Source organism: Benincasa hispida, unplaced genomic scaffold, assembly GCF_027475165.1.
Source record: "Benincasa hispida cultivar pf3 unplaced genomic scaffold, pf3_genome.v1.1 HicScf1848, whole genome shotgun sequence".
Lineage (NCBI taxonomy): Eukaryota > Viridiplantae > Streptophyta > Magnoliopsida > Cucurbitales > Cucurbitaceae > Benincasa > Benincasa hispida.
Window position 1 is genome coordinate 2,383,940 of NW_028326240.1, and position 25,638 is coordinate 2,409,577.

Here is a 25,638-nt window from a genome sequence, read left to right on the forward strand (position 1 = left end):
CTTCTACCCAGAGAAGAGAGAATATTTGGAATAAGAAATAAAAATAAAGTGGGTAAATATCACTCTACTATTTTTTTTACTTAGACCCGTTTGATAATCATTTTGATTTTGATTTTTTATTTTTGAAAATTATATTTATTTCATTCCTATTTCTTACCATGATTTGCATCTCTTCTTAAGTATAATGATTGAATTCTTAGTCAAATTCCAAAAACAAAAACAAGTTTTTAAAAACTACTTTTTTCAGTTTTCAAATTTTAGCTTAGTTTTTTAAACAATTGATAAAAAAAACAAATAACAAATGAAGAAATTTGAAGTTGGAAGTAGTGTATATAGGTTTAATTTTCAAAAATCAAAAACCAAAAAACGAAATAATTAACAAACGGTGTTTAGGTTTTAGATTTTGCAAGTATTTTAAAAAACCAAACTAATTTTTCAAAACTAGGAACAAAAGGTTGATTTTATTTTTAATATTTGCCTTAGAACCCAAACGTATTTTTAAGAAATGTGAAAATAAGCATAATTTTTCAAAAATAAAAGATACAAACATAATCAAATGAAACATTATGTCTTAAATATATAATTAAGGTTTTAATTTATCCAACTACCCACCTTCCCTATAGTATTGGCTTAGGTAGGACCGATTCGTTACTAAGGCTAACGTAGGTCATTTAATTTCTAATTGACCTCTATTTTTAATAATTTAGGTTGATTTAGTAATCATTTTATTTTTTGTCTTTGTTTTTTTTTTAAATTAAGTCTATTTTATTCACATTTTTTATAATGATTAGCATATTTTTAGGTACAATATTCAAATTCTTATCCAAATTCTAAAAACAAAAACTACTTTTTTTATTTTTCAAGATTTTGTTTGTGTTTTTAAACCATCAATGAAAAGTACATAACAAATGAAAGAAATTGGAGATAGAAGTAGTGTTCATAACTTAATTTAAAATAAAATAAAATAGTTATCAAACGAAATCTTAACTATTTAATTAATATCAATGTGAGATGTATAAATTAGTTGATGATATGAAAATCAACATGTTAATTAGGTCCTTAAAAGAATAACTAACTGAATTGATTGAAATTCAAAAGAAAAAAATCTTAATTAAAAGTAAACCATTCATAACCGTTCATAATCTCAATTAAAGTGCCCACAATTAATGCCTTTTGCATTACAATTTACGCCATTCATGAGAGGGAGAATATCCCAAATCAGCCTAAAAACATTTTTTTTAAAATTAAAATATTGATGTGAATATCGACAGCGAAATTTTAATTTTATTGAACATATATCAATAGATATATGGATACATGTAAATAAAAATGATATAAATCATTCATGCATCAAATTATTAATTGTATTTTATTTAATAATTTTGATGTAATTTTCTTATGTTTCAATTTTATCCTTTCTAAAACTGTTTTGTCATTTTAATAAGGCTTATGAAGTAATACATATTATATAGTCCAGTCATTAAGTTGTACGAAACCGTTTTGAATTTTGAATTGAGAATGATATTTCTTCTTTGTGTCGAGATTCATCATCAATCTTTTACAATTATTGATCTAGAGTTACATGAACATTGACATAAGATCGATTTATCAATTTGCTTGTGGAGTGTTCAAAATCTTGAGCAGTTCTCTGCTTATCTCCTCGCCTTCAAATCAAAGGTAATCCAACTCTCATCATTTCCTTTAGATTCATGTCAATTGATTTTGTAGTTTTAAAATTTGTTGTCAGGGTTCATTTAAAGAATTCCTATTTTGCAAGTTCCTAAGATTTTTGTATAAAAAAAATTATTTAAATTAATAACTAAGTTGTTTTTACTTTCCAAATAAGTTATTTATCTTTTTTCTTAGATCATTTATCATGTTATTATTGTATATCTTTATATTGATATTAATAGATGATATTTTATATATATATTTTATGGGTATTTATAGAAGATTCAATATCGAACTCTGATCAATAAATACATCAGTGTATTGATGGATATTTTAATCCTCGAAAGCAAGTAATATTGTCTATGTGAAATACATAGATTATATTTTTCTAATATATTTTGTTGACATTTAATATTTTAGGTTAATTGCAATATTGGTCCGATGATTTGAAAAGAGTTAAAATTTAGGCCCTGTTTCATAACCATTTTATTTTTTGTTATTTTTTAAAATTAAACTTATATCATCTAAATTTCTCACTGTGGTTTACATATTTCTTAGGTACAATTATTGAATTCTTAGTCAAATTACAAAAGCAAAAATAACTTTTTGAAAGCTACATTTTTTAGTTTTCAAAATTTGGCTTGTTTTTTAAACCATTGGTGAAAAGTAGCTAATAAAATAAGAAATTCTGAGGTAGAAGTAGTGTCCAATATGCTTAATTTTCAAAAACAAAAACAAAAAACAAAATAGTTACCAAACGGGACCTTAATCTCTATTATTTATAATTAGTATTTAGTCCATATAAAGTTTTTAAAACCACATGGACTATTTAAGAATTACAATATGGACTAAATTCTAATTTTTAAAATTGTAAGAATTAAATTCTAATTTTTTTCGAGGTATAAAAACTAAATTTATAATTTAATCTGTATTTTAACTATTTAATAAAAATGAATAAAATGGTATGATTTGCATATATATTTCTAACTTCAAATACAATGAATAAGAACAAATTGCAATAATATCACAATAAATAAATTATTTTTTTAAAGTAATAAATAACTTATTTTAACCTATGAAAAAAATTGCCATATGTATCACATGCGGCGCGGCGACCTTAACTTGGACATGGACAATGTCCTTTTTTTTTTTAATTATTATTATTATTACTATTACTATTATTATTAAAAAAAATATATAATAACACGTGGAGTTGACTAAGCAAATGCTGGCCTAATTATTTTAAATTTATCTTTTATTCTCCTTTCCATTATTATCTTCTTCTTCTTCTTCTTTTTTTAAATATACTTAAATTATTTAATTGATCCCTAAATTTTAATTAAGTCCACACTTCCAATTTTGGAAAAAAAATTGCTACCGTCATCCACCATTTTTCTAAGAAAATATTTTAATTGCAAAATTTCAAAAACAAAAACATATTTTTGAAAACTACAACGTATTTAAATTTTTTCATAGTACTTAAAATTTGTGTTTGTTTTCTCAATTTTTTTTTTTTTACCATTTTCATCTTTTCTAAGCTACCAATTAAATTCTTAGTCAAATTTCAAAACAAAACGTTGATTTATAAAAATTATTTATTTAGTTTTGAAAACTTTGTTTAAATTTTAAAATCACTCTTACAAAGTAAATAATAAAACAAATAAATTGGATTAAACTCTAAACTAGAGTTATTTGGCAAAATATTAGCAAAAAGTAAGGTGTTCGAAAATTGTTTGCAAAAAAATGGGGTGAAGTTTTTTATCCTATTACTCTATGTCTTTTGAAAAAAATGCAACAGAACTTAAATCATGTCTTTACAAAAGACGCAACTCACAAGAAACAAATTTTGATTTAAAACTGTTCAATCAACTAACGGAAGGGGTGGGTCATTCTGACAATTTGACGGATTTTTTCAATGATTTGACAACCTTTTCTGTGATTTAATATTTACATTAAATTAAATCTTAATTAAGTAACGCAATTATATACTTCAATAAAACCTAAAAAATCTATCCATTCAAAATATTACCCTAAATTTATTGTCATATTTTTTTAAGACTAATATTGAAACACTAAGTATAACTGATTAAAGATCTATAGAAAGCCTCACAAGTATATATAAGATTGAATATTTAGATAAAAGTGAACCAAACGAGGAAGAAGATGATCATGTTCAACATCTCGATAATCCAGTTGAACAAGGAGTGCATAATCAAGCTCCAATATTCATTGAACAATACACACCTACGTTTGTTGTGCAACCTTCGATGTCAAATGACTCATATATGACAATCCCGTCATTTAACAATCAACAACCATTCCATTTAGGATTAAAATAGGCGTAATTGTACCTGTTTTTTACATATCTCTCGTTATTTGGGACCCTATTCATTTCTTTGGGCTTCTTCAAGGATTGCGCATACAATCAATTCCATTGGCCCTCTCAAAGCTTTTAATAGCAAGATAATTCCATCTTGAAAAAAAAACCTGGTCCCGGAGTCCTCGGAGCTGAAGATCCCTCGATTCAAACTTCAGTTGTCTAAAGATCGTGGCGATCATCTCTTGATACTCGGGAGATCCCATACGAAGATAAGCAATTTCCTCCGACAATGATGGGGAATCCCTATTCAGACCACCTGAGTCCGCGCCCTATCTTCTTGATCCAAGTTTGTTGCCATAAGAAGAAGTACTTCCTCGGTGGCATAAGCAGAAGTAGAAGCATTAGCATGATTACTCCCGATCCGAAGCACCCCTTTTCCATTCATAGATAAATCCAATCATCAAAATCAAGAAAAAGACCATCATGGACCAAGTATTTATTGGCAACTTCGCCTATCTATTCTATTATGGTCGACTTGGAGACAGAAGAGGAAGACCATCATCCCTATCTGGGTACGATCATAGATTTATTCATTTGTTGAACCTTGGGAAGGACCTGGGTTAGTCCTCACATACCCAATATGGGTTTCAAGATCAATTTGTGACCTATCGAGTCCATAATTTAAATACATTTGGTTAAAATATTATTTAGATCCCTATACCTTTTTCATTTTAAATTTCTAATATCATCATTTGTTCATACTCGATAAAAAAGCAAATAGATTTCCACGTATCCTAGTTTTTCCAAATATTTTTATAAAATGTCATGTTTTAGAATTTACATTTAGTAAAAATGATAGCACGTTAACTTTAAGAAATATGAATTAAAAAATGAGAGGAGAATTTTAAAAAATGACATCATATTAACTTTTAAAAAATAATTAAAAATGAGAGAAGAATTAGAAAAAAGAATGGACGCCACGTGGATTGCGTCTTTTCAAAAGATGCTTAATCAAACTCACGCTTCAAGTTAGTTGATCAAAAAACTTTTTTGTCTTTCCGTGTGTAATCTAATAAGGACAAAAAGTAAACCCTATTCCTACAATTAGTTTTCAAAATACCTATTTTTTACTATTATTTTATCAAAGAATTCTATTTTCACATTTAATCTCAAAGAAATTAATAGGTGAAAGTAGTTTATAAGTTTAATTTTAAAAAATCAAATAATTATCAAATGAGGTCTATTTTTTTAGTTTCCAAAACTTTGCATGAATTTAAATACTGGTTAGAAAATAGGAAACAAAAGAAATAAACTCAGGGTGAAAATCTCATTTATAAACATAGTTATCATAAATAAAAATAAAAAATCAAAGGATTATAAGAAAAAAAAAAGGGCTTAAACAATTATGATTTACAAAACTTTATTGAAATAAAATTAACAAACTTCTTTTTCTTTTTTTCTTTTTTGTTAATTTTTTTATTTTTAAATAATCAAATTTGCATGGACTGATTAAATAAAAAAAAATAAGTAAAAATAATTCGAAAGCCAACTCGTTAAATTAGTTAATTTATGAATTAAACTTCTAATAAGTATGGAAAAAAATTTGAGAATAGTAGCCAAGTTGAGTATAAATTTATTTGTATCTTAAATTTTGAATTCTTATCCCTACATGAAATAAAATAAAATATCATAATTATCATGCGGATTATATTATTGTTTTAGATGAGACGTTAAAAAAAAAAAAAACAAAATCATATACATGGATGTGAACCTAAGCTTTAACATGATTTAATCTTTATTTAAGAATAAATATATTTTAAGTTTTTTTTTTTTTTTTTAATTCCACCACAAACCAGTTTTGTTTCAAAAAGATTTTGAGTGTATATATCAAATTCAATAAACAAAAAGGAAAAAAAAATTGCAAACTTCATAAGAAAATTTTGTATCACTTCACATTAAACAAACATTTTGCTTGCTTGAGGAAATGCATCTCAAACCAAACACGTAGGGAAGGGCGCGAAAAATATGATCATACCAATTTCAATTCTCAAAGAACAATGATTAGGTGCATTCTCGTACTCTTCCTTCTCTATATACATACCAAAAAAAAAATTATCTTTAATCCATTTTTTTTAAATGAAAAATTATCACGTGACAATATTTTATTGGATGCAGTCCAACTACACCTAAATATTTTTCCAATTTCAAATATATATTCGAATGTCAAATAGTTTTATTTTGAAATAATTTTCTCATAAGATTGTTCGGCCAAAGTCTTTTAGGCATTTTCATTATGATTTTAGCAATCCTCATGTGACAGTCACACCCTATGCATTGAAGGGATTTCATTTTGGTGGTTAAGTATCAATGAATTTCAGTTATAACAATAACATTGTTCTTTTTCACTAGGACACATCTCATTCTTATCGCACAATAATTAGGAAAAAATCAATTTTGACTCTAAATTTGTCACATTGTATCAATTTAGATATTGAACTATTAAGGGGCGTTTGGTGCGCAGATTCGGAATACTAAGCCTGGAAATGTTAAGTTTAAGGGTTAAGTTGGGAGGTTTAGGTAGCTTGAGTTTAAGTTGAAGTGTAGGTTTTGGAAATCTAAATTAAGTGCAGATTTTGGAAATCTGAATTTAAAAAGCTTGTGATTGGAGTGCAGGCTTAGTAAGCCTAGGAACGAAGTGCACATTCATAAATCTCGAGTTTGTGAAATATTTTCTTATATTTAATCAGTGGTTAGATTTTATATTAGTTTAAATTTATCATCTTTATTATTTTAATATAGTTAACTTTAGATAATCTAAAAAATTTAGAAGAATATATGTTTTTTTTTAATTTTGAATTTTGAATTTTGAAATAGAGATTTGGCTAAAATTATAATTTTATTTAATTTATTTTTTAATAATTTAATATTTTGATTTTACTAGGTTTTGAAATAAAATGTTATATAGATTTTTGTCACTTTAACTAATTTAAATTAGGGTTTTCTAGCTTACATCAATATACTTAATTACACAATTGCAGTCTAGTGGACTATTATTTTACACAAAAATCTAGTCCAATTTACTTTTTAACCTTCCTTACTATTCAATTTTTATAAAAAAATATGTCTATGTAACAATAATAATAATAACAACAACAATAATAATAATAGAAGGATGTTTCTTGTAGTGATCGATTACCGATAGAAAAAATAAAAGAAAATCAATGAGATCTCCTAAAATAAAGAAAACATATAAACAAAGATGGGAAGAGAAAGAATTTAAAAAGATAATCTAATAAATAATAATAATTAAAAGAAAAAACTCGAAATAAAAAAAAATTAGAAAAAAGAGAAATTATATTTTAAAAAATATAATTGTAATTAAACTAAGGGTCTGCTTAGAATTGACTAAGAAAAATCTTAGAAAAAACTGTTTTTTCAAAAGTTCAATTTTGTTTACTTTTGATTAAAAAAAATTCTTAAAATAAAAACACTCATGTGTTTGACAACTATTTCTTAAAAGTATTTTTATATACAAGTTTGTTTAGTTTGTTATATACTAAAAGTGTTTTTATTGTTGATGGTTGGAAGTTCGCTGGCAGAGTAGCTGGAAGTGGCTATTGGAGGTGGCTGGTGGTGGTTGTTGAGGGTAGCGGTCGAAGTTGGCCGACAATAGTCACCAGAGGTAGCGGTTGAAGTTGGTTGATAGTGGTCGAAGTTTGACCAGAATCAGTGGTCGGTAGTTCACCGGCAAGGTCGCTAGAAGTTCACCAGTAGGGTCACCAGAAGTTGAGACCGAAGGTGGCCAATGGCGGTAGCCGGAGATAGTGGTTGGAGTTGGCCTGTGGCAATCGCTAGAGGTGATGTCCAGAAGTTAGCCAACAAATTTCCTAAATTAAATTTAAAAAAAAAAAAAAAATTTGTAACCCATGGGTTTGAATAGTAAACACTATTCAACCCTTGGAAAGAGTGCAAGAAGCCTAGACTTCTTAAACCCTTGTCCCAAATAAAAGTTGGGCTGAAAATGTCTAATTCATTTTAATCCCAATCCTTGAAACAAACGTCCCCTTAATCTCATTGATTTTAACCCTAAACTTACATAAGTGTTGTAATTTTAATTATCAGCTCAATTTTAATTAATTCATCTACTATTTTAACACAAAAAAAAAAAATAAAAACAATGAGAAATTCTTCATAAACTTATTAATTTCTATAAAATAAAGTTTCGTAGAAAGATAAATTTGACTAATACACAAATTAGCTATCGAAAACATTTTCAAAACCCATAAATTTCAAAAAGAAAGAAAAAAAGAAGAAGAAAAACTCTAATGTTGTTTTTTTCTAAAGAAATTATCGGATATTAAAATTGCATCATGTGTTTTAGGTTTAAGGTCCAAATTGATGAAACACGAGAACTTTGGTCAAAATTAATTTTTTTTAATAAGTAATTCTCTGTCCTTTGTTTTAATTTTATTTCTCCTTCACTGATGGAGGTTGAATTTAACCCAGTTTAATTGAATGTACTTCACCTATAGAAAGGTTTGAATGCCAACCACTTGACTAAACTACAGATATGTTTATACCCATTTTGTTTTATTTCTCTCATTTGTTTCAAAAAAATAAGAAGAAGAAATATATGTTCAGTGTGTTTTGATCTTTTCTTTACATCAAATGGAGCTTCAAATTTGTTTTAACTTTTAAGTGCACATGGTCTTGTTCTAAAGTTTTAAATTTTAAATCAATGCTAATCTATAATTTATTTATTTATCATCATCATCATTATTATTTAGTGAATATAGTATAGAAATAACGTATGACTTCAAAGGAATGAATGGAATAAGTGCATGTTTTTTTAAGATGAAACGAATGTACGTTAATTATCATTGAGTTATGCTCACTTCGCCATAATTCATTAATTTTTTTTAGTTACGTTATAAAAATATTGAATGAACTTCATATTTGTATTGATTTCAATATAGTGAGTACAATCTCTAATATTTGATCTTTTAATATTTTTTCTCCAACGTTGAAGAAAGTTCTTCTTCTACGTTTTCTTTGAACTTTAACTTAGAATTCAAGGACCTAAGAGAAGTTTTTGTCTTCAAGGTCTTCAGTCTTCAAGTCTAACGCTCTTTAAAGTTTCGGAGCTTTATTCTTTTGATCCTCAAAGCTTCAAGAGAGTCATGTCCTTCAAGTCTCTAGTGCTTCAATCTTTGAGTCTTCAAAGCTTCAAAGCTTCATTATTCAAAACTGATCTTTAGTTCTCCCAAAACAATTCCCTCCAAAATGAAGAATAAGACCTCTGTTTATAGAAAACTGTACTTGAGCTAAATTTAAGCTTGAACCCTATGAAACACAGATACAGATACGGCTACACGATACAAATATGATCAGATATGACGATTCGTCAATTTCTAAAAAACTAAGATATGAATATGTCTAAGGATGCGTCATTTATATATATATGTGTGCATTTCTAAGAAACGGGGATATTGATACGTTGAAGATACATTTTCTTTTTCTTTAAAAAAAATCTAGGATATAGATAAATTTAGCATACAAATTAATAACAATAGTACAAAAAATAGAATACAAACACTGAAATACAAACAAAAAAAAAAAAAAAAAGTGACTCATATTACAAAGAAAAAGAAGAAGATTAGAGGGAGAAGTATGAGGATAAACGAAGGGCTTCTTCATTGAATTGTCAAAGATATCCAAATGATTTATATTTTGGTAGACTTTATGGAGACTCAAATGTAAAGATAGAAATTAGATGATTCTAGTCTGTTATTTATTTATTTTTCCTTTTAGTTTTGGACTCGAGTAATGATCTTTTTAAATAGATTGACAAGTTTTAGATTGAGAACGATTAGATGAATTGCTTGTCTTTTTTCTTTAAAAAAAAGTACCCATACCCATAGAAATACGTATCTTGAAAGTGTCTGAAAGTATCGATACGTGATACTAATTCTTTGCCTCACAATTTGTACTTCATGATCTTTTCTTTGCCCATATTTTCATAATGGACTTGAATTAAATTGAAATTTGGACTTGTGCACCTTTAATCACTCAATTCAATCTAATTTATAATTTCAAGCCCAATTGAGTCGCTAGCCAAATTTATCGATCGTGACCCTAATATAATCACTGTTGAATTCGACAAACCTATTACTATTGTCATATTGCTAGAAAGGAGATGTGGTTATTTTTAAAAAAAAAAAAAAATAGAAATTATTAGCGAGTACGCTTTTTAGCAGAAATAGAGACCATTTAGAAGTTAATTTTTAGTTTGGTTAAATTTTAAGTTCTTTTGATCCATGTCTATACAAGTTTTGATCGCATCTAATAGATTTCCAAATAGAGACTATTTAGAAGTTAATTTTTACTAAACACAAAATTAAAAATTTACAGTTAAAAAGATAATGTTTGATTTATACAAGTAGATCAATTAACTTTCACAAAGTTCGAATACATCACAATTCTATTAAGCACAAAATTAGAAGTTGAGAAATCCTATTAACACAAAATCAGACATTTAGAAACCTATTAGACATATTTGAAGCTCGAGTTTTTATTCTTTCAAAAGAAAAAAAGAAAGGTTCAAATATCTATTCCATAAGATTGAAGTCCCAATCATCTTATAAACTTAAAATTCAAGTACCAAACGAACAACAAAGGTTAAAATTCTGGGACTAAACTTGCAATTTAAACCCCTTTACATTGGATTTTTTTTAATTTAGCTTAAAAAACTATTTTCATTTTATCATCTACTTTCTACTTATGTTTGAAAACTCAAGTCAACTAGAAAAATGTCTTTTAAAAAAAAAAAAAAAAATTATAGAATTTGAGCTGAAATTCATGTGTTTCTTCAAAAGAGGTGAAAACCATGATTGAGAAATGAAGAACAATCATAATTTCAAAGACAAAATCGTTATCAAGATCTTAATTTTTTAGTTCTCAAGTAACAAAAATTTACAAAAAAATGAAGTAACTTATTTGTTATAGCAGTTTCAAGTTTAAAATAATCTAAACGCTCAGCAGTCAACTATTAATCATAGTTTTGAAGAAGAAACAAAATTAACTCAGCCTCCAAACATATTCGAAACTCCTAATCCATCAAATAATATATAACATGTCCTGGGAATTTCTCAACGCTAGATGTTGCATCAATACAATCAACTATAGAATAGAGTTAATCGAAGCATGTCATAATCTAACTCGAATATCCTAACTTATTAACACAAATTCATTTAGTAGGAAATCTAGCAAGAAAAAAAACTACAATAGTTCATTGGCTATCTACAGAAACAGAGCAAATCACGTGATACGGAATTGAATTGTTCTTTAGCTAACAGAGTACCCACAACAAATCTACATTACAATCAGCCATCTAATAGACAAAAACTCAACATCTAATTCCAACTAATTGTTTTGGTTCATTTGCTAGAAGTTAGTAGATAGGTAACTAAAGTACCATTTGATAACCATTCAGTTTTTTGTTACGAAAATAAGGTTTATAATCACTACTTCCACTACTAAATTTCTTTGTTTTGTTATCCACTTTTAACCGTTGTTTTAAACAACCAAAACAAGTTTAAAACTTGTTTTTGTTGTCTAACTGAGAATTTAAAGATTTCTTAAAAAAGGTGATACCATGAAAAGAAAATTGGAAAAGGAACAAGCATAACTATAAAACTAGAAACTAAAACAAAATCATTATCAAATGAGGTCTAAGCAATCAGTGAAATGTTTTACCAATATGATCAACAATAAAAAAAATCTCCCCAGATATTTTGGTTTAATTGCATTCTTTTACTAACCTTAACATCACAAGATTTTAAAACTATATCCCCCATCATATTGTACACTGCTGAATTTTCCTATCAAATAAAAACAAACTGCATCAAGAGAGTCATTGAACACTGTATTTCTACTTAACACATCACTAACATCATTAGCTTCTCCCAATACACCTTCATAATCTTGTAGCCTATTTCTGTTTTTGGTTTTCCATTTTATAAAACCCGGCCTTTACATAAACCCTTTAGTATTTGGTTCTAAAATTTTATGAAAACTTTGAGAACCCAAAAAAAAACATGCTTTTAAATAAAATTTCCATTTGTTTTCAGTACAACAAAGGGAAGAGTGCGAAAATTTGAACGTCCAACTTCAAGGAAAGAGTACATATCAATTACAGTTAAACCATGTTCACTTCTTCTAAAATTTCCATATTTCAACATCTCACTTCTCTTCGTCTCTCCAGTACTTCTCACATGTAGCTCCCGCTCTACCTAACATTGTCTCTCTCCTAACTCATCTTCCTAATAAATACCCCTCTCTACTTCTCTAATTCCCCACACTTTCACCAACTGTTTTCTCTGATTTATTGGAATTCAACAGATAGGCAACCATAAAGCAACAATCAGCAAATATAACATACCTATAAGTTATAACTTGCAAGATGAAGTAATGAATCAGCCCATCAAAGTAACCCGCATCCACTGCCCTCCTTAAATGGCATATCAGCATCTATCTGAAAGAATTACCTCCTCAGCTGCAAATTAGTTGAGGGATTTTGAACCAGTTAAAATCACTTTTGTCAGGTTTGAAATCCCTTCAAAACATGTGTTTTATCATTCAAAATCAATTTAATATTTTATTTCACATTTTTAAACATTATTTTCTTACTACCATCTTACCACCATTAAAATTGATTTTGAATAATTAAAAGTTGATAAAAGTGATCTTAACCATTTCAAAAACCACTCTCAAATATGTCATAAATATCAATTTGAAGATTGGGCCTTAACTTTGAACTTGAAATAGTTTATCAAAAAATTTCAACCAAAAAATAATAGTAATAATGAAGGACTTGTTGGTTAGTGAATAAATGAGCACTGTTTCTGAACCAGCTCCGTTATGATATCCTTACAACCACCTTGTTCTTCTTTCCTGCGGATAAAAGTAGAACTTTTCCATCAACAATGTCTACCGCTTCAACTCTTTTACTCTCAGAATCCACTCTGCTATTATTCAAATAAAGTCCCCCTTGCTTCAGCAAACGACGGGCAGCCGACTTGCTTTCGAGCAAACCAGACGTAACTGAAAGATCAACAACCGAAAGATTCAACACTTGATCATATTCCAATGAGCAGCATGGAACATCCTCAGCAATCCCTTCAATAATCTTCCAATCCAACTTTGTCTCTGCTCCTGGTTTCAATGCTTCAGTGGCCTTAAGGGCCTCACTCAAACCATCTTCTCCATGAACAAATCGAGTAACTTCTTCGGCCAGCCGCCTCTGTGCCGTGTTCGGCAAATACCCAGGTTTCGCCATTTGGCTTTCCATGTCCTGAATCTCCTCAATATCCAAAAATGTGAGAATTCTGAGAAATCTCACCACATCAGCATCAGGGACACTGAAGAAATACTGATAGAACTTGTATGGGGATAACATCGACGGTGAAAGCCAAATAGCGCCGTCTTCGGATTTACCAAATTTTGTCCCATCACTCTTCAAAAGAAGAGGAAATGTTAAACCATAAACACCATCAGCTTGAGGCAAACGTTTCCTAATAAGCTCTGTCCCTGCAGTGATATTCCCCCATTGATCACTACCTCCAATCTGAACAGAAACTCCCTCGTTTTGATACAGATGAAGAAAATCATATCCCTGCAAGAGCTGATAAGTGAACTCAGTATAGCTCATTCCTTGCTCTGATTCCAATCTCCTCTTAACACTCTCTTTAGCCATCATCGATCCCACTCTCGCAAACCGACCCACTTCTTTCAAGAAATCCAAAAACCTAAACTCCTTCCACCAATCATAATTATTAAGAATCACAAAATTAGGGCAAAAACTAGAATCCGATCCCGAATTCCCCAAAATTCTAGTGATAATATTAGTAATACCGAGAGTATTAGCCTCCAAGGTGTGGAGATCGAGTTCGGGCCGCTCGAGGCTCTTGCCCGAGGGGTCGCCGACTCGGGCAGTCGCACCGCCGATGAGAGCGACGGCGGTGTGGCCACATCGGCGGAACCAAGAGAGAACGATTAGACCAAGAAGATTACCTAAATGTAAGCTTTGGGCGGTGGGGTCGAAGCCGCAATAGACCTTGAGAGGGGAGAGACAAGCGGAGCGTAGAGTGTCGCTGGTGATGGAATCGAGAAGGCCGCGTTGTTCGAGAATTTGGAGGACGTTGGGCGAAGAAGGGGTTTGAGAGTGGAGAGATGAAGATTGGAGAGAAGTTGGAGAAGAAGAAGCGAAGAAGCGGGAAGTGGTTTTGAGGAAGAAGGAGAAAGAGGGTTTGGAGGGAATGGTGGAGAAGAAGAAGGAGCGTTGAGAGAGAAGGAAAGCTTTGGAGCCATAACAATAAGAAGAAGAAGAAGCAAGGATGGCCATGGCTCCACTTCACTTCTATCAGTGCTGCAGACAGAGCTTTGGCTAATCCAATAATCCCCAAAACGAATATCGTGATATAGAGGAAAATGCAGCTGGATGGTTTTTTTTTTTTTTTTTTTTAATTAATGTTTTTCTTTTTCTTTTTTCTTTTTATTTTTACAACAACTCTGAGATAGGGTTGACAACGGGGCCGGGTCGGGACCGGGGGACTCCCCGTCCCTGTAGGGTATTTTCCCACGGGAAACGGCCTTGCGGGTATCCATCCCCGACCTTTATATATATATATATATATATATATATAAATAGACAATTTAATCGAGGACAGGACAAGGCGGGGATACCCGTCTCCGACCGAGGACCCAGTTAGGATCTCTAATTTGATCCCATCCTTGGTCAAATCAGGGATTCCCCGTCCCAATCAAGTGAGAGACCCGGAAATTTTTGCCAACCCTATCATGAGATGAGAGATCCAACAAGGTGAGGCTTAGTTTGAGATTGGCTTTTAAAATAATTATTAGCAAGTATGCTTTTAGAAAAATCAACAATTAATGGTTGACAAATCTCACATTAAACTTAAAAGTATGTTATAATCTTCCATAGATAAATATAAAAGTATCTTATTTTAGATATAAATAATTCAAATGAATTTATAAAAAAAATATTATTTTTTATTTTTTAATTTTAAATTTTAAATAAACTTTTAGAATGATATATTGTGTTTGTTACCAATTAATTTTTAAATGAAAGAAAATAACTTTATTTTTAATAAAATTAATATGGTATACTTTTTTAAAAAAAAAATTGATGCATTCAATTCATAAAGATTAGAAAATAGATTTGATTAGGTAAGAAATAGATAGATATATAAAAGAAACCTTATTTTTAAAGTATAAAATTGAAAACATAATATTCATTACAAACTCTACCTGATTTTAAGAGAATCTAAAAGGTAATACAATACTAATTTTAAAATAAATGTGAAATTAACGCGTTTTTTAAAATGATTTTAACAAATTTAATTTAAATTGGTCATAAATAGTTGAGCTCACTTTGGTAAACTATATATGTCAACACATATAAGTATGACATGAACTTGTACTAAAAACCTTAAAATTTGAAGTTCGATCTTAAAATGTATATATATATATAATACTAACATTTCATTCAAATAACCATATTTATTAAAAGCCTTTTAACATTTCAAAACTAAAGTAAAAATCTTGTACAAATGTTGGACAAAAAATCAACTTGGCATTTAAAAAATAAAGTAAAAATCCTCTAAAAATGCTGGACAAAAAATCAACTTGGTGATAGCTAATAGTTGATGGATTAAACCCTTAAATAAAGGCATTTACACCCATTAACTCTTTTGTCCGGTAAATAAAATTTAGTGGTAGTATTTATTACTTGGCCTATATATAATTATTGTATGTTTATGATTAAAAAAATTATAAGTATGATGGGAAAACATTTGAAATCATTTATAATGGGTCATCAGTCAAGTATATTTTGTTATGATCGAATTTAATTCAAGAATAAGAATGTCTAGGATAAAGTTAACGAGTAAAAATTGTAAAAGACAAATAATTTTACAAGATACTTCCATATTTATATGAGTTCAAAATTGACATTTACGATATATAGTAAAAAATTCATGAAACATAAAAAATATACAACAAAATATCATTAACAGAAAATGTTTGAATAACATAAAATATTTGTTTACTGAATTAAATATTTTAAAATTTTATTGTTCTTAATGAATATTCATCCCCATTGACATTTTATCGATATTTCCACCATCTCCATAAAATTGGGATCACATTTTCGACATGGACATTAACCTTGACTACAATACATATTCCTACATATCATAATCACATATTACCATAGCATTTCATGCTACACCAGAAAATTGTCCAAGTAGTAAATATAGGGAGATAAAAAGGATTGTTAATGAAGGAACTGCTTACCAGAGAGTATAGATGGCTAAAATAACCAAACATATAGATGAAGCAACTTTTTTAAGGATTCTTTAGGAATGGTTTTATACCAATGCCACGTAGAGCTTCTTCCATGAACATACGCAAACCCGTAAACATCGAGCTCATGTCGCTTGTGTTCATGAGTTTGCAAGAGAGATATTTTGCACGACCCCAAGTGAAGGAAAACTCATGGAAAGTTTATGAAAGCCATCATCTTTGAACTTTAATTTTCACTGTATCCAGATTTACCTCATGAGCTGCTCCAGCATTCACCCTAGTTTTGACTAATGAAACCAACTACCCCATACTTCTTTCCTGTCAAATCACAAAAGAAGTAAATGAGAATTTGAAGGTTTAAAGGAAGAGGCATGTCCTCTAATCTACTTAGTAGAGTGCATTGATAACTTAAAAGACAAATTAACAAATGATATGTGATAAATTACGTGTTTTCTCTTTCGTCGATCAATTCCTGCGCTCTTCATGTCGTTCTTTGGAAGTCCAGAACCAGGAGGAATACCATACTGCATTGGAGAAAGGGCGGGTGTACCAGCTGGTGAAGCTGCCATCGCGGGGGCTGGGGCAGGCACAGGTGCTTGAGGTGGAGCAGAAACTGGGGGTGGTAATGCTGCAGGTTCAGGCAGAGGTCGTGGTAAAATGTGTTTCAAACGATTGTTCCTATAGTTCTTCCAGAAGTAAAATTGTTGCCTGTGTGCCAATTCCTAAGAAATTCCAAATGATGCAACTGTGTTAAAATACTAGGAAAAAGGAAAAGGGGTCATATCAGCATATTAAGAGCAAACCATTTGGAAAGCAACAAATATCTCTCGTGAACTGATGGACATGGAAGACACTTTAAATTTTGTCATCTCATTACAAACAGAAACAAAACATTATCAGAGATGTGCACAGACACAAGCACGCAAAAACTTCACCGTCCAACTAAATATTTATCCCCGATCTCGAAAGGGAAAACAGAACAGAAGCTAACCTTGTTGCCAGGATGAGCCATTGCATTTCGGAAATTTGAATTTTGTAGAAGTTCAAGGAAAAAAAGACAATGAGGATACCTAGAAACAACATTGACGTCAATACCAAAAGCACAATCAATTCTCATTCTTTAGTTCAGGGAAAGAACTGACTCACATTATAAACTTAATATACTCTGGGCGTTGCCAGTATTGAAGATACTTCAAGTAACCAATAAAAGCTTCATCCTCGAGGTAACGATTCTGAGCCAGATCTGTATAAAACTAGATGATCAGCTATCGGAATTGAGAGCAGAAAAAGCATTTGTTCCAACATTTCAATACCAATTTGTAAATACATCATTCTTTAAGAGGCATATCCGAGCGAGTACGTGAAAATGACTACCACAAAAAATTTAAGTTCCAACTTCAGAAACGTACTTCAGTCGTAAGATACCATAGTATATCATCAAAAGAATAAAATTCAAGGAAATTCACTATATGTGGAACCACTGTAAGAAATTTTACAATGCTAGCATGTCTTAATAGGCAGAAAGATCAAGCAGACAAGCACCGATCTCTGATAAATTATAAGTTGTTTTTGGAGTAAAAACAGTAGGTCACAGCACCAGCAGTAGTCAGAGACTCGGGCGACATGCATAAAAGAAAAAGTTTCACTCTAGCTCATGAAGATGCAAATTTAGAATGAACTCCGGTTCTGAATGTCAAAATCTGATCTTTCATTGTGATTTTCTTCTTCCCATTGATCAATCAAAAATCAAAACTTCACAGGAAAATGCAACTAAGAAAATGATGTTCAAAATTCAAACAAAGCACATGGTTCACGTGAGATATTATATGATAAAAATTCAAGCTAGCAGTTCCTTTTCTTTCATATCCATTAACGTTCAATCTAGCTTGTTAGACCTCAACTATTCTAACAGAATAGTTGTAACCATACTATATTTGATTGTCAAGAAAATTCGTACGATATTAAATCATCGATCATCACCAGCTTGAACCCATTCCAAGGGCTTATTTAATCTTACATTGACATTTATTATAAACATAAGTTTAATCTACTTTATCATTAGAAGAAATACGTAGAATTTACTTTCGGATTGACTGTTTTTCATGTGAAACACAGTTTCATGTCTAGTCAGCTCATTAAAAATCCAAATTGAAACTAAACACAACTAAAAAAGTTTGAAAGCAATTTTTTAACTACAACGAGAAGAAACTAGAGAAACGCTTCAGTTTCGAAATTCCATCGTTTTGGAACATCCAACAGCTTTTTCCTCACTTCAAGCTGAAGTTTCAAGCATAAGAAATCGGCCTAACTCCCTTTAAAGAAACCCTAAATTCTGCAAAAACTTACAATGAATGTAAGTTGGATTGGCAAGACATTGAACAAATTCCAATTCGAGCAAGAACCGCTGCCGTCCGTCATCCGGATCTTTGTAAACACTAGTAGGCCTGAACAGAAAGGGAAAATTGATCAATTCACAAGGAGCCCAATAAACTAATCCCTCGGGAACAGAACAGAAAAGAAGAATTAAAGCCATACCCAAAATGAAAGAAGAATTGGTCAAAGAGAGAAGAAGAAGGAGGGGGAAATGATAGAACACGAAAATGAAAAGAGAAACACACTTACGATGATGGATTACCAGCAGCCTCTTCGTTTAATCCAGGGTTAGAAGCCATTGAATCTGGTAGTCGAAGTTTAACTATCGTGCAATGGAAGTTCAAATTGAACCCAAAAATAAGAAGAAGTAACGAGATTCGTAGTGGAGCGATATGGCGATATCCTTCAGAGCTCTCAACAATGGCGATTGAAATCGATGACCCAATGCAACACAACGAAATATGCCCGCGCCAACAATTGTATAAAAGCCCGAATCGATTTTCTCCCACTTTTTAAAATCACTCCAAACACACCGTTCAATTGCTCCCAATTAATTTAATATTTAATTTTACTTTTATAAATTAAAACTATATTTTTAAAAAGTAATTTATTGTTAAGTAAAAAATAATAATAATAAAAGTGATTTTAATCGTTTTGATATTAATATACAAAAAAGGGTTTTCATTTAGATTCTCTTACTCTTTAACTAAAACACATGTACCAAAGAGAGTCGCCAAAATGGTTTGTGTTGCATAAGGAGAGAGCTAAATGAAGATTCGATATACGAATGGTTCGATATTGATATTAAATACCCATAGATAGTCAATATGAACTTGACTTAGTGATATTGACATGACCTTTATCTTTAAAGATCGAATGTTCAATCTCCCACCCCATAGTTGTATTAAAAAAATTATTCATAGATATCTCCAACATCTTTTTATTAATATATATATATATACATTTATTTAATCTAATATGAATAAGAATACTCATAATAATAATCAAAAAAATTGGTATAAACCAACCTACAAATTTACTTGTTATACCTATCAAACTGGAGAGGGGAGAGGAAAATGATGTTTACATATCACATCAACTTATAATTACTTATTAAATAACAAAGAATTCTACATCCTCAACAGTTCCAATTCACCATACACAAGGATATGTTCTTTAGTTTCCTTAATTTTCTTTCTTCCAAATTCTCTAATGGTTGAAAACATGGTTTTTTTTAGCCCTTCCAGAGCCAACAAAATGTAAACCACAAATCTTTACCCTCTCAAGCTAGAAACTGCTACCAAGTTCATTAAAAACTCAAGTGGGATTGTTGAAACATCAATAAACTACAATGTTTTCCACACCCTCCAATTTATAGAGATGGTAAATGAATCCTTGATGAAGGAACCGTAGATCCCGAATAATAATTTGCGGTACTAGTACGAGAATTGTATCTCCTAGTACGGTCTGTACCGCATCGGCCGCCTGAACCTTGGAACCCTTCTGCATAAAGTAGGAAGATAAAAACTAACATTATAAAGCGCTGACAGTGAAAGGAATTGAATTTTTCAATTAGATGAATATATCATTCCACAAATTCCTTCAAATCAGCAAAGAGAGAAGAATAAGAAATGTACAGTTAATGATCTAACTCCCTTTCAACAATATACATTAGAAGTTGATTGGTCTAAAAGAGTGCGATTTGTCTACTACGCCTGAATGATGATCATTTAAAAAGAAATGCAGCACAATCATGATTTAAATATCCAAAAGAAGAGATGGCAATTTGTGACCTCCCAAATTTTTTTTAATGTAATTTAAATTCAGTTATTTTGTAATATTAGAAAATTATTTTGAATTTTTGGAGGATAAATTGAATTATTATAAAAGGATAATTCAATTTTAGTTTTGGCTTAGAGAAGAATTTTGGAATTTAGATTTGATTAAAGGAAAATTTAGAATTTATGTCAAATTAATTCCATTTTAAGTTAATTTGGGAAATTGAATTAAAATTGGGATTTGGTTTTATTTTGTCATTTGGAGAAGATAATTAGAATTAAATAGATTGAATTGAGATAATTGATTTAGAATTATTTTCCTAAAAGGATTTAGGATTTTAAATCCAAAAATATTTTGGATTTTGAGAAGGAAAAGGAAAGGGGTTTGAGTTGCTAAATAGGTGGTTGGGTTAGGTTTTATTTATTAGTGTTTAAAAGAAAAGAAAAGGAAAAAAAAAAGAAAAGAGGAATTTTCTAGTTTTGTTTTATAGTTTCAAGGATATCGTTAAATGAATTTCAGTTATTTAGTTTTAATTAAGTTAATTATTTTATGCTATTTATTTAGTTTTACTAAGCTATGAAAAGATGTCAACTTGAATTGTATGCATGCATGTCTATAGTAACGACCTAGTTTAAGTCCTAGGGAGTCGAATCGTTACACGATTATATATGCGAGCTAAACTAACGGTACTCTGCGTTACAACTTGCATATGAACATTTCAAAGTCTCCTCCATACCATAGAGTGAAAAGCAAAACAGTAGTTCAGCACTTACCCATAACCATACGAAGGATAAGGCGCAGCAGGCATGAAAGGCCGGCGACCTCGAAAGCCAAAAGGGTTTGGCCTCCTTCCTCGGTATTGCTTCATGCCAGGCACATTCGTCCTTTTAGCAGAGACCTGCAAAATGTAACAAAAACGAACCATGGTTGTTATCCTTATCCACAATAGGCGTACAAGCTCCGGGATGTGCAGAAAGCTCCTACTCTCCCAATCCTAGCAAACTCTACTAACCAAAAGCAAACGCTCCTAAGATACTTTCCCTCTCTATATACACCTTTCACTCACGACTTCTCTCATCCCCCAACGTCTTCCTCTGATATAACATACATTATTGGCGTCCTATTAGTATTAGTGAAATAAATTATTAACAAAAGTTAAAGAGTGTAAATCCGAGTTCAAAAGACCTTTAGTTGACGACCATGCAATTCTGACTCATTTAACAGTAAAGCATTCTGGACAGCATCAACCTCCACGAACTCAACATAAGCAAATCCCTTCGGGTGACCAAATTTGTCCGTCAAAATTGTCACTCTATTCACTGTTCCACATGATTGAAAATGCTGTTGGACCTCTTCTGGCGTGCATGCATAGTCGACCTGAAGTAAAAGCCACGACTGAAATATTAAATCATTTTGTATTGAAATATAATATCGGAAAGCCTTGTGAAATAAGGAGGCAAAAAAAAAAAGCATGCCCAAGGAGAAATGACACTTCAATCTGCCATCCGTTTAGACTTAACAGGACTCCAGATTAGGATCATGTTAAAAGAAAAATATCTTTAGACCTAGAATTCTATCGATAAAATATTATTCCTAGTAGCAGCTGATAGTGACTTGACACATAATATATAATAAACTTCAAACAAATATCCTGCGAATTCATTATTACAAACATGATATTTCACATCTAAAACATGGAATCATTTTTTATTGAAAGCCAAGCTTTCATTGAGCAAAAATGAAAGAGAACAAGGCCATAAAGAAAACAACCCCAAAAAGAGCCAAATTACCACAAAAAAGTCTCCAATCAAGCCAATTTAGACCTAAACAATAATTACAAAATTATTTACATGAAACCTTGCTAACTAAAGCCTAAAAGGAGGCATGAAACCTCGCTAAAAGACTAAAGCTCCTCCCAATATCTCTTAGACCCTCTAAATGTTTGATTGTTCCTCTCATCCCAATGAGGTGTTATTGAGATTTCTAGAAGAGTCTATCGCCCTATGGCATTAGGTGGTGGTTAGGATAAATGAAAAATGAAAGAATGTAAAGATGGTTTACGAGAGAGGAAGATTAGAAATGTGTACAGCCCTTGGTGGGAGTATGCAAACTAAAACATCGCAATGATATCTTCACTACAACTAAAGTTGCAGAACAGAGATGGTGGGAAAAGCTCCTTTTGGCAGGATAACACTGGGGAAAGAATTAATGAATGCAAGAAGCTCAGAATGATAGCAGCATCAATTCATGAAGGGTAGCAACAAGAAGAAACCAGGATAAGTTAGAATTGAATAAACATTTTGAACTTCTTTGCTAGATTAATACAATGCAAGCAGGAAGCGAGCAATGGCAATTCTTAGGAACCTTTGCCAGCAGGGTGTCAACAAAGTGGATAGATTACAAAAGAGATGTCCAAATATGACTATAAGTCCTAACTTTTGTTTTCTCTGCATGAAAGCAGAGGAGGAGGACCAAGGGCACTAATTCTCAAATTCCTCTAATACCCGACAATATGCTGAATTGGGTTTTTCTTCATTCAACTCCCTTACGGACTTGCTGACTCAAGTAGCCTCAATATAATATTAGCTCATTGTTGCAAGGCCATAGACTTTTTAAAAAAAAATAAAAAAATAAAAAAAGGGCAGAAATATGATGAATCAACACAAAGAATATATTTGTTTGGGGCAAGAAAGAAAGAGGACACTTGTCTCAATGAGAAGAGGATGGGCTGGGAAGAGGGCCCTGATTTAAAATCAATTTATATAATTTGCGGTGTGGTATGGCATTCCCTAATGATAACTGTTTTTTTCCCTATATTATTTATCTGAGTTTGACTCCTTGATGAAAATTTGCCTCTCATTTAAAAAGGATGACATTCAAAGTAAAAACTAAAGGAAAAAAAAAGATAGGGATCATTTGATAACCATTTTGCTTTTGGTTTTCTATTTTTGAAATTTACTTTTGTTTCCTCACCATTTGTCGGTAAGCTTTTCATCTTCCTTAAAAATACATTTGAATTCAAAGTCGAATCTCAAAGACAAAATCAAGTATCAAATTTTGGCTTGATTTTTGAAAGCATGTCTAAAAAGTATTAATAAAGCAAGAAAGTTGTAAGTAGAAAAAGTGTTTGTAAGCTTAATTTTCAAAAGTAAAAAAATAAATAAATAAAACGATTATCAAATGGGCACTTAACAGGTATATAAGCTTCTCAACATTTTATTCCAGTACATTAGATACTTCGAGTATAAATAGTAAAGGTGCAATGGTTTGTCGGATGACAAAAGAGAAAATAAAATGAGATCAGGGTTAAAGGTGTAAAACTAGAAATGAGTACTGCAGAACTTCAATATTAAAATAACACGGCGAAAGGAAAGGGGTGATAAATCTCACATTACCAACATATACAGATCGAGAATCTACTTCCTCCTTTTCAGCCTGAGTTGCAGAGGTACTGGATGAATCTTCTTACATGTTAAAAGGAACACAAGTTAATTACAAACAAACTACATACCCTAAAAAGATTGTTAACCGAAGTATGAGACAAAACTTCCACTGATTAATATTTTCTCGCCACCAAAAAGAGGATAAAATGATGAGAAGAAAAGGAGTAATATATTCGTCGGGGGAAAAATCCTATAAAGTATCTAATGAGCATACATGCATGCCACCAGAACACATGCATCTTGCATATTTCACAAGCTGCAAGTTCATAAAGTTTTGAACAGCTAGAAATGCAATATACATACACCTGGAAAGGAAGTGAGGGTACATTAAAACAATCGATTTGTTTCGTTGATAAGTGAAATATAATACAAATTTGACAATATTAGGGCGACATAATTGTTTCACCCTTTAGAAATTTACTCAAATATGACAAAATTTCTAGAATCAAATAGAATACGTAAGAAACAAGAGAGAACTTAACTTCCATTCCACCCAGATGAAAAACAAGCATTAGAAGAAATTTGTCAAATATCATCCAAATATATAAATGAAAACTCACAAGGCTTCAGAATTTTCAATATCTAACTATGCTTTGTGTTGTTTAGTTTTGTTTTTATGAAGAAGTTTGCTACATACTAAAACGGACTTTGATTGTTTAGAAAAAGAGAAATGGGGATTATTGAACTCCTTGGTTACGCCATATGGACACTAAAGATAGGCATCGAACCTCGTGGTAGACCAACCACCAGACTTCCCCCGGGGACTCTTAATCCATTAAATAACTCTTTGACAACATTCGTTAATCACAAAACTCCCCTATTTTCCTTCAACGTCCCTTCATTGCAAACCACGCCAATTTCTAGACTCTCTGAAACTAGAATACCAAAAAACCCCATTGCATCCTTCAAGTACAATACAGACAATAAGGATAAACCCAAACAGCTCTTAGAACTTCACGCAACCAGATTCTCGAATCGGGCAGCCATATTCAATCCCTTCGATATGAAAACATGTGATCGGTCTTAAAGGTTAAAACTAGGTTTTTAAAAAAAAAAAAAAAAAAATGTGTCTATTCCTGTAAAGAAAAACAAACTACATAGGTAATTCAAGTAACCTAAATCCTCCCACAACATCAATAAACAGGATTCAAGAACCAACTTACTAAATTACAGAGATGAAAGAGGAAGATACCTTGAACAGCACCCATCTCCTTCTCAACTTTGGCCTGCATTTCCCGAAGGGCACCGGCCTCCTCTTCGATCTCTTTAAGCCTCCTCTTCATGTCCTCCAAGTCCTGATTAATTAGAAAATACAGAGAATCAGAGACAGACAAAAGTCCATGAAAGAGACTCGGAAGAAGTGGAAAAGCGTGCCTTGGAGTTGGCGTTACTAGGCTCAGCATCATAGCCTTCTTCGTCGGCTCTACCAGAGGACATGTCCAGGTCGGCATCCATCTCGGCGTCGTCGGGAATATCGCCACCATAGACTTCGTGTTCGTGCTCGTCGTAGTTAAAATTGCTCTCCATCTCCGACTCCGTCTCCGTCTCCAGTGGCCCCTCGATCGGTGGTTGGTATGTGTATTTTGTCTACTGGTTCCCAATTGCTGAAGATTAGGTTTCGGATCCTGTCTGCGACTCCGGTTTTCATATTCCTGCTCTTTTTTTATT

At 31.2% G+C, this 25,638-nt stretch overlaps 3 protein-coding genes across 8 annotated transcripts; all 3 read right to left on the reverse strand.

The window, feature by feature from the left end:
- Positions 1 to 8,930: 8,930 nt before the first annotated feature.
- Positions 8,931 to 14,502, reverse strand: LOC150030561 (tyrosine--tRNA ligase, chloroplastic/mitochondrial-like). Of its 5 annotated transcripts, none has more exons than XR_016526793.1 (4): positions 12,930 to 14,483; positions 12,432 to 12,545; positions 11,812 to 11,871; positions 8,931 to 9,290 (listed from the first exon to the last, which is right to left on the reverse strand). XR_016526793.1 is itself a non-coding variant. In XM_090309594.1 (1 exon), the coding sequence occupies exon 1, from the start codon at positions 14,391 to 14,393 to the stop codon at positions 12,909 to 12,911; it is 1,485 nt and encodes a 494-aa protein (XP_090165720.1). In that variant the 5' UTR covers positions 14,394 to 14,502; the 3' UTR covers positions 12,658 to 12,908. The 5 variants fall into 5 exon arrangements, 1 of the variants encoding a protein (XP_090165720.1); XR_016526791.1 differs by having other exon boundaries at positions 9,087 to 9,223; XR_016526790.1 differs by lacking the exon at positions 11,812 to 11,871 and having other exon boundaries at positions 8,931 to 9,223.
- Positions 14,503 to 16,110: 1,608 nt separating this feature from the next.
- LOC150030562 (mediator of RNA polymerase II transcription subunit 31-like) lies at positions 16,111 to 19,296 on the reverse strand. The gene is made up of 6 exons (XM_090309595.1): positions 18,998 to 19,296; positions 18,722 to 18,819; positions 17,522 to 17,618; positions 17,367 to 17,445; positions 16,822 to 17,097; positions 16,111 to 16,693 (listed from the first exon to the last, which is right to left on the reverse strand). Exons 1-6 carry the CDS (start codon positions 19,045 to 19,047, stop codon positions 16,676 to 16,678), a joined length of 618 nt encoding a protein of 205 aa, XP_090165721.1. The 5' UTR covers positions 19,048 to 19,296; the 3' UTR covers positions 16,111 to 16,675.
- Positions 19,297 to 19,830: 534 nt separating this feature from the next.
- On the reverse strand, positions 19,831 to 25,638 carry LOC120068438 (polyadenylate-binding protein 1-like). 2 transcript variants are annotated; one of them, XM_039020217.2, is made up of 6 exons: positions 25,345 to 25,638; positions 25,163 to 25,265; positions 23,918 to 23,988; positions 21,713 to 21,904; positions 21,301 to 21,425; positions 19,831 to 20,251 (listed from the first exon to the last, which is right to left on the reverse strand). In XM_039020217.2, the coding sequence occupies exons 1-6, from the start codon at positions 25,495 to 25,497 to the stop codon at positions 20,206 to 20,208; spliced, it is 690 nt and encodes a 229-aa protein (XP_038876145.1). In that variant the 5' UTR covers positions 25,498 to 25,638; the 3' UTR covers positions 19,831 to 20,205. The 2 variants fall into 2 exon arrangements, with proteins under 2 accessions (XP_038876145.1, XP_038876136.1); XM_039020208.2 differs by having other exon boundaries at positions 23,918 to 23,991; positions 25,345 to 25,619.

Excerpts from the sequence above, each read along its gene's own strand:
- LOC150030562 (XM_090309595.1), bottom strand. The coding sequence starts at position 19,047 with ATGGCTTCTAACCCTGGATTAAACGAAGAGGCTGCTGGTAATCCATCA. Across the intron at positions 17,446-17,521 it reads GAGTATATTAAGTTTATAAT|GTATCCTCATTGTCTTTTTT; the intron begins GTGAGTCAGTTC and ends TGTTGTTTCTAG. Across the intron at positions 17,098-17,366 it reads TGGCTCATCCTGGCAACAAG|GAATTGGCACACAGGCAACA; the intron begins GTTAGCTTCTGT and ends GGAATTTCTTAG.
- LOC120068438 (XM_039020208.2), bottom strand. The coding sequence starts at position 25,497 with ATGGAGAGCAATTTTAACTACGACGAGCACGAACACGAAGTCTATGGT. Across the intron at positions 25,266-25,344 it reads CTAGTAACGCCAACTCCAAG|GACTTGGAGGACATGAAGAG; the intron begins GCACGCTTTTCC and ends CTAATTAATCAG. Across the intron at positions 21,905-23,917 it reads GATCTGTATATGTTGGTAAT|GTCGACTATGCATGCACGCC; the intron begins GTGAGATTTATC and ends CTTTTACTTCAG.
- LOC150030561 (XM_090309594.1), bottom strand. The coding sequence starts at position 14,393 with ATGGCCATCCTTGCTTCTTCTTCTTCTTATTGTTATGGCTCCAAAGCT.